The 9,194-nt window shown below is 37.5% G+C and overlaps 1 protein-coding gene across 1 annotated transcript; it reads right to left on the bottom strand.

Annotated features, from left to right (window-relative positions):
• Positions 1–2,800: 2,800 nt before the first annotated feature.
• LOC145772536 (calcium homeostasis modulator protein 6-like) lies at positions 2,801–6,942 on the bottom strand. Its single transcript, XM_082584400.1, has 3 exons — positions 6,442–6,942; positions 4,451–4,663; positions 2,801–3,064 (listed from the first exon to the last, which is right to left on the bottom strand). The coding sequence occupies exons 1-3, from the start codon at positions 6,940–6,942 to the stop codon at positions 2,801–2,803; spliced, it is 978 nt and encodes a 325-aa protein (XP_082440526.1).
• Positions 6,943–9,194: the final 2,252 nt, after the last annotated feature.

Genomic DNA, 9,194 nt, shown 5'->3' with positions numbered 1-9,194 from the left:
TGTAGGGTCTCATGTGCAATCATTTCCTTAGAACACGCCAAACTGTTGTTAAAGGAATTTAAACTTCAAAACTCGCTCTTCGCTCTCGGACTTTGTTGGATTGATTAGAATTTTTCTGCGAATCTTCTCTACTGGCGTTGACTTCCGCCCAGATCCTTTTACTCTTCAATTACAAGAAACCTTCTTGTTCGAACTTTTTATACCATGTCTAAATCTGCTTTCCATCTGGCCCTTTTCTTTGGAATCGTTGCGCAAATGCACGCTGCACAGTCTTAATCCACTGTGTTCATGCATACTCCAGTACACAAAATGTTTTTTCTATAGCCTACTATTGTATGGCATTTCTACATCTAAAAAGAAAACGCCTGAAAATTAAAAGATAAAATGTTATGTTGTATCTGTAGGGGGAAGGTGGGGTTAGTTGAGTCATGTTTCAGATTTTTCCTTATAATTTTTTACCTATTGTAGATACACTTATCAAAGTCTAAGTGAAACAAAGGTAACGAAGTATGCTTGCTACTACCCATTTATTAAAATGCTATCTCACGTTTAATTGTCATTTTTATTACCTTGAACACAGAGCACCGTTTGACTCAACCAACCCCGCATGCAGGGTTAGTTGAGTCAGTGGGTGGGGTTAGTTGAGGCGCAATGGCATTCATGAGATGCATAACTTTTTGGGGCTATTGGGCACCGTCCCCATCTGGCAGACTGGCACCTCTGATCTATACCATCAATGAACGTTTATTGTATCCAGAAGTGGGGAATAACCTATACTTTGTAGGTATGGGCCACAAGAAATATTAAAAAAAACAGGCGGGCCACATGGCTCCTCCAAATTCGCCCGTTTCCACAAACTTTTCATAAAAAAAAAGTTTTCACAACAACCAGTCACAAATTTTCTTCGAATTTGCCCGACTTCATGCCATTTCTCTAAAAAAAATTTAAAAAAAGGTCTTCACCGCAACCAGGCCCAAATTTTTCTCAATTTCGCCCGACTTCATGCCATTTCTCTAAAAAAAAGGTCTTCATATCGCCCAGACCCAAATTTCACACGTATTATCGAAAGTGACATGAAATCTAATACTTTTCATGCTCCCACAGGCCACATTATATTGCTTTGCGAACCACATTTGGCTCGCCGGCCGTAAGTTCCCTACCCCTAAATTAATCACAAGTGGACATGTAAAAACAGCACTGTTATCGGTGCACGCCAAATGTGCCCAACTGTTGCATTGGAAACATGTAGAACTACTACTTCCACCATAGGACAGCACGAGTTGCATCAAGTGCAGCAATAACGAATCGAGCAATTCCAAGAGTATTGATGGTGCCGATCATAGTCACCAAATCTCCTCTATCCCTAAAAACAATAGACCCAACTTGTTTCATGCCTTGTTTGTGGTTTGAGCATCCCATCGTTACTTTAGAAGCATCAGCTCCAGTTTCATTTATCTTCTTCAAACATCTACGAAACGTTTCTTTGTCCACACCAACTCTTTCTGCTGCCTTTCTTAACGACATACCATCTTGCACTAACTTCAAACCAGCTTCAAAAGTCTCCATAAGACATTGTCCACGACCAGTTTTTTTTTATAATTTTTTAAGACTTAATTTGAATATATTTTAAAGCTAAACAGAAAAGTAATAATCAAATAATAGCTCATTTTGTCCAAGTAACTGAATTAATAATGCGCGTTTAGCAATAAAATTCAGAAGTAAGATTTCAGCAGCCTGCAACTTGAGGTAGGGTTAGTTGAGTCACTGCCTCAACTAGTCCCGCAGCTATTGACTCAACCAGCCCCAATCCTTCCTCGTGACAATTATTGAAAGTATTATCTATACGTAAAGCTTTATCAGTTTTACACAAATGCACTGTGCATAAGATAGCTATGAACTATATGAAACTTCGACGCTATCTTCGCTTACGCCTATCATAGCTTCAGCATCCTAATCAACTTTGAGCTGAAAATATTTACTTTTTAGTCCAAAAAATGGCATTTTGCTGACTGTATAACCTGTATATTGTATAACTTACACAGCTGCTAAAACAAGATGGACGCAGTTACCAATAATGCTTATTATTTCAAGCAATTAATCTTCACGAAGTCATGCTTGGTTAGTCAGAAAACAATGGTGACTCAACCAACCCACTGACTCAACTAACCCCACCTTCCCCTACATACTGTCAAAATATGAGATCGTATAAATGATAATTGGCAAAGTTACAAGACTACAATGATGTCATATTTTTTGAAACACCCTGTATAAACATCGCCACTAGAAATGTAAAGTTTGAGCGATTCCTCTTAAAAAGTCAAGTATATTGCGATTTTCATAGTCTTCTACAATGGTTGCAATGCAAGCTGTTCGGGGGGCAATTGTCCGTTGGGCAGTTGTCCGGATACCAAGACAACAAACATGCGCCATTTTTCATGCGACGTTTTTGTATGCTGAAGACATTTTTGTATGTTCGGTGTGAATCTCGCCTTAAGTGTAACTTAAGGGAAGGGTAAGTTTTAGAGGTGCGAAGGAATACCTTGGCCATATATAATCATTTGTGCTCAAACAATTTTTGCCATAAATCATACATATATTAGACATAGTAGCTCTACCATACATAGTTTACATAACAAAATTGTTTTGGTTTCGAGACAAAAGAAAACGATTTTGCTTTTGCTGAGAAACTTAATTTGAAACAAAAACATGAAAAAGACTTTTGCGTCGAAACAAAACGAAACATGAGAAATTTTGAAGCGTTTTTGTTTTGCAGCTTTCAGCCTGAGTTGGCTCAGCCTGATTATGGTAAAAGTTGAGTTTCTTCATATCCATCTTGCTCGAGGTTTTGTCCCCCTTGTGTCGGATTGCCCATGTCGTCTCTGATAATCGCTTCATTAGCTTTTTCATTTTTCGCCCATTCATGTAGATATGAGTAGGTATTGAAATCCTGGTCGGTTTCATTGAATTCATACACAGTCGATATTTTTTCCCAAAGAGACTTGGTCGTTTGTTTTTCAAACTTTTCCAGAAACATCTGGACGTTACTTCTTGCTTGCATTTTAGCCTGTGGGTTTGTAATACAACAACTCAGTTACTCAACCGTTTGTACTTTTTGTTTATTCATGTTCCAACATGAGTCCCCCAAACTAACGGGGACGAGCTTAAGGTCTATTGGGCTGGCTGCGTTGTGCAATGTAAATGACAAAGTTAATAATCATTCGCTATCTCCGCTTGCAGCAGATTGCTCATCAACATGGGTTACTTAACAGGGTTCCGTGTGATTTTCCATGTGAAAATCACAAATGACAAAGTTAGGCTATTGTAATTTATTTCGATCTTTAAAAAGATGCATCCAAGTTCAACCGTAAATGGTTTGAAGAGAAATTAGCCTACATGGAGTTGTACATTAAAAGTATTGGCTTATTCTTAAGTCCTTCCTCAGTTTGAAACGTTTTAATACTGTAATAACCTTATTTCGGAAAGATTGTGTGTGCCAGTGGAGTTTGTTGCAAAGCTAAACAAACGTTTATAAATCATCAAATTGCAAGAAACTTAGGCTAAATGTCAACTGATTCGTAATGCTGCGGCTGGATGCTTTACACGTAACTGCCTGACCAGCTCAATGGCCGAGTGGTTTCGCCTTCGGCTCTGGTGGTAGTAGATCTGAGATCGATTCTAGGTTGGGTCAAACAGAAGACTTTAAAAACGAAACTGATTGTGTTCTTTCTTGCATAACGCAGTGAGAATAAGTCGGATAATAATGTGATGACATAGTAAGCCTGATAATAATATTATAAAATTAAAAAATAACCCTGTCGTTAAAAGACCTGAGCTGTAGTAGAGCGACAATAAATAAAACCATAAAGTAACTTCCTGAATTGCCACAAGTTGCAAATTTTATCCCAACGGACAAAGTGAGTAGGCTATTCGGTCCGCAACGATCAACTTTTACTCATTTGTTCTTTGTGTAAAAGGGCTTTTGATTTTTACATTACATTATTATTGATTGAAATTATAACTTAATTGGCAGGTTGCTATGCTGCGAGTTACTTACCAACACTGCTAATAGTACTTTAACAAAAAGCATTAAGCTTTAGTGGACTTCAAAATACGCAATAAACGACTAACAAAGGTAAAATTTGTTAAAATTTTCTGGAGTTTAAGCTCTCAGAATCCCTATACATTTGTTTGTTTTTGGAATCTCAATTTTTAACATTGCTCATTTCGTTGTAAAAATTTTTATTTTGTCGGAATTATGGTGGCCATCAATTTATTTCCAGGTTTGCTAGACAGGGGTTGCATTCCAATAAAGAATAGACCTTTATAGCCTTTACTGGTACCACTAAAAGGCTAGAGTCAAATACAGGGAGAAATGGAAAGAACTATGCATGAACGTCTAAGCCTGCAACAGGCATGGTACACAAAATAAAAAAAAGACACCAGCACTTACATTTGCTTTTAGTTCTTCTTTCATTGCTGCATCTTCCTCTCGTCGATAAAATGAGTAGTATTTAGCATGATAGTACGTCAGTGGAAAAATGCAACGTGCTACAATGCATATCAAGCAGCCAACAACAGTAACAATGACAATGAATAGCCACCCAATTGTCACCGACAGTGTCTGATTATCTTTAAAAGCTTTGCTCGTTGAGATTTCCGATATCTATAAAACATGATATTACCACAACAACAACAACAACAGGTGAGCGGTGTTTTCAACAACTAGCTGAAGGTGGGAGTCGAACCAGGTTTGCATAATTGGAAATCCAACACCTTATCCCACAAGCATTGGGTACTCAAGCATTAAATGCAAATTTTGACATTACCAAGAGACTTTGTGCAGTGTTACGCGAAGCTTACAAACAGTTCAACTTTTTACTTTTGCTCTGGTGATAAGTGATGCAGTCAAACCAAAAAAAAACCACATTGCCAAATTGGAAATATTGCCCCCAATTTCGTAAAAATTAGGGAAATCTTAAGGTAGTTGGAAACAAAATTTCAAATTTGAAAAAATGACCAAGTTCTGGAAAACTGAAAAGGACAACGAGACCAACCTCTAAAGTAGGTGAACATATTTTTTAGGAGATTACGATTAAATCAGCAAAAAATGTTTTTGAAAAGGAAAATTTGTGATACCGCACCGACAATGTAAAAGTTGAGATCCAAGTAAGAAAACAGTGTGGTTAGGGATTCAGGAAGCTTGCTTCCCAGAAAAAATTGACAGATTCAAGCTTGTTCATGTGGCTTTGTTTAATTTTAGGCCCAATAACGTTTGTTTTTATTGTCAAGATGCAAACTTTGTACTTGACTGATGATTGTGTGCCTGATCTGATGCAGACGTTGGCGACCATGGTCTTCCAAACTTCTCTGTCTTTTGACATCCTTATAAATCGGTAGTTTTGATTGTTGTGTTTGTGGCCAATTGGTTGAAGCTGTTTAAATACGTTTTTTACTAAAATTTTCCAAAACTGGACTTCCGTAGAAGTTTGAGTTACAAGTCTGTCTTAAAAATAGAAGTTTTTTATTTTTATTAAGAACACGTTCATTCATTCATTCATTTATAGCTTGTCACGACAGTGCTGAAGCCAGAGAAGATCATTTTCTGTGATGTTTTTTTAGATCATTGTCGTCACAGGAAGGGCTAAGAGGGGGCATATGGTCGGAATGTGCTTTTATCGTCTGATTGTCTAAGCCACAATCACACATTGGGTGGGGAGTTATCTTCCATTGAAATATATTGGTTTTATTTCTCCCAACTCCTCAGAGGGTTCTATTCAAGCAGCACCACTATCTTCTCTCAAGAGTGAAAGCTTGTTACGACCACAGAAAGATTTAAATGAGCAATGCGTTTAATTCAGCATATTGCTTTATATTCTTAGTTATGAGGACAAGTAAAAAATCTACCTTTTAAATCTATTGCTAAACTCCTGTATTCTCAGTGTCATAGATTATGGTAATAAATTGAGATTGAGCGAGCAAAGCGAGCAAAACAATTTTTAAAAAAGAGAGAAATTATTATTTTTTCTAAATTTTAGGGAGGAAGCACGTAACCTAGTGCCTCCCTCTAAGTCCGCTACTGATGCGAGCGCAGTGTACCAAGTTCATTTCTTTTGGAGCGATGCAGTGTGCCGGAAGATATTTACCGGACCGAAAACAAGGAAACTTCTGTTGCCCATCACATCACTACTCAGTTGCTTGGTCATCTTCCCGACGCTTGAAAGTTGCCCCTGAGCCCAGAGCATGCGGCAGTGCCTTGGCAAGACACTTAATGAAATGCCAAAATAATTGGGACCAGCTAATTTGATGACTAAATTTCCTTTCCTGCAACAGTTGTGAATTGTGTTACATATATGTGATCTGTAGTGTAACCTACTGTAGCCTACGTTGTTGCAGTTGGAGAAAAATAATAACATGAGTAACGGGCCTACATGGGCTACTCACCTCTCGACAGGTATTGTTTATGATGATGTCATACGGAAAAGTTGTGAGCGCACAGGCCAAAAACTTTCCATCTAAAAGAGCGACAGCCACCCAAGCAATGGGATACAAGAGGGCTTTCAACACAACCGTCATGATATTCCACAAAAAGTTAGCTTGTTTCCGTTTTTTCTGTTGCTGCTTTTTGATGCATCCGGTTATGGATTTCCACAGTTTTGTATTCAGGGCAATCCCCAATACAAACAGCACAACAGCGGGGGCCAAAAGCATGGTAAATCCATATCCAATATTCAGCAATTTACTGCAAGGAATTCTTCCAATTGTGGCGCTTGAACAGTTCGGTCCAATTTGTTCCTTTTCAACACATGGACATCGATATGTGGCGATGGTAGCGATTTGCTCTATGCTGCCAGTAACGATGATTAACAATATGTTAGACAAAGCCGCGTGATGAGGAGATAAATAAGACTCCATTAAAGCTTGCTTCACTGACTGAATTCTCATACTTAAAATCGACGACATATTTTGTTAAAGTTTGTCACAAAAATAATAAATTCTTCCCATTTAAAATCAGCAGAAGTCGTAAAAGGAGAATGTCTGTATGATTACTTTATGATTACAAAATATTTTAGTGTTAGCCTACGACTAAAAATAGACATTACGCAATGTTTAAAAATATATATTTGAGTAACACCACTAAACAAACAATGTGTTTTTGCCTGCCTTAAATCTGAAATGCTATCATGTATCTTTCTTCAACTGTAAGCCTGATAGAGCGAGCTTCGCTGTGTCATATTTGACAATTATTGAGCTGCGGTCACCTGCGTTAAAACTAAGATTCTTCCATATGCTACTGCAGCCTTGGTGATTATCGTAATGCTGCTGTCTTAAAAATGATGCAAATTTAAAGTATATTTTTTAAAATATGTGTTGTGTCAAAAGTGCATTTAACAACTCTGTGTTACCTATAGACAACCCTGCCTAGTACAGTACGGTAATGCTAACAACTTTCAAATCTCAGGTTTTCTGCTTGGTTGAGCTTGGATTTTCCCTATTTCTCAATACCATGATCATATGCATTTTAGTTCCAGTGCTTTTTTAGCACTGAAGTAACAAAACAGACATTCTTCAAACCAGCGAACCGTCGCTTTTGTAAATCCACTAATGTTCGGCATTTAACCTAACTTCACCTTCGAACATTTGTTCTTTTAAATGCATCTGTTGCATGAATCGTGCTTTAGGTTGGCTGTGATTAAATATGAAGTGTGCGTAGCGTCGCGATAAGAATATATTGTTGGATTTGAAAAGATGCATAAAAAGTGATCGAAACCATAACATGTAATAATAATAATTTTTGTTTTTATATAGCGCTGTATCCATCGCAGAATGCGTTGCTCCTTAGCGCTTTACAAAATGGACAGTGTCAATGCAGCCGCATAGAGGCGCAACTGAGTACATTATTACCCAAATCCATTCCGTTGCTCAGTGCCAAGCAGGAATTACAGTAGATTCAGTGCCATTTTAAAAAGTCTTTGGTATGACCAGACAGGGTATCGAACCCATATGCCTACCGATTCAGGGGCGGGAGCACTAACCACTAAGCCACCGAGCAGGTTATCGTTACAATTTTCCGAAATTTAATACCTTATTTACCTCTTAGGGCACTCAAGCGTTTTTACATATTTTTTTTTCTTAAAAGTTTTGTTTCGATAAAATATGGTGCCTTACCAAACTTTTTTTAAATCCACTATGATCCTATATCAATTTTAATTTAGAGTGAATCCGGCCTATTCAAAGTTCTGATAAACAAGATGCAGTAAATTGGAAGCCTATAGGCTACTCACTTCTTCTATCAATCTTCTAAAGTTTATTCCAAAGTTCCAAGTCACAACACAAGAATGTCAAAACAACCAGCGCCGCTTGATTTTGAGTGATACTGATCTAATGTGTGCTTTTGCAATCTTTTAACCGATCTTCGGTTTAGCTTTGCGCTATTAGCTTAGATCAGTGGTTTTTAATCTTTTTTGTATGTTTTACTCTTTTAACAAAGATGAATATCAGATTTACCCCCAATAGATAAAAAGGTAGGCCTACTCATTTATTAAAAAACGAAAGTAACAAATTCCATCAGTTATATTCAATGCGACGGCTGCCCTTGCTTTTTGGCAACGAGTTGTTCAATGTCTGGTAAAGTAGTAGATAATACACAACAAATATCGGATTCAACATGAAGTTGGTTTCATGCTTTTGATTTGATAGTAAGCAATGCAGAGAAGCCGCATTCGCATAAGTAAGTTGAAGAAAACGTGACCAGAGCATCCAGAGCTTGAATACCTATCCTTGGATACCAATGTTACATTTTAACCCAAAACTTTTCTAGGTTGCAAGAGTGAAACTCATCTTTTGCAAAAGAATCGTTTGTTAATTTAATTCTATAAATCCTTCTTGGATTGCTTTAGGAACATCTTTCACTTTACATACAAAAGAATTTCTCGCTACTTTTATCAAAATGTTGCCAATATTTATCTCGGAAAAATATCGTTCAAACTCCTCCTGCAAGTTTTGAAGATAACTAATGATGTCATCCTTCAAGTTTTGATTGAGATCATCTCCAGTTACCTCCATCAAGCGGTGAAATGATATCTACAATACCAATAGCCTACCTACAGCTGGCACAATTTTTCTGTCCCGTCAACTGATGTGAATATTTTGATTGATAGCTCATTTACCCCCCAAAACGAGGAAATTTACCCCCA

Source organism: Aplidium turbinatum, chromosome 6, assembly GCF_918807975.1.
Source record: "Aplidium turbinatum chromosome 6, kaAplTurb1.1, whole genome shotgun sequence".
NCBI lineage: Eukaryota > Metazoa > Chordata > Ascidiacea > Aplousobranchia > Polyclinidae > Aplidium > Aplidium turbinatum.
This window is presented reverse-complemented; position numbering and strand designations above follow the sequence as displayed.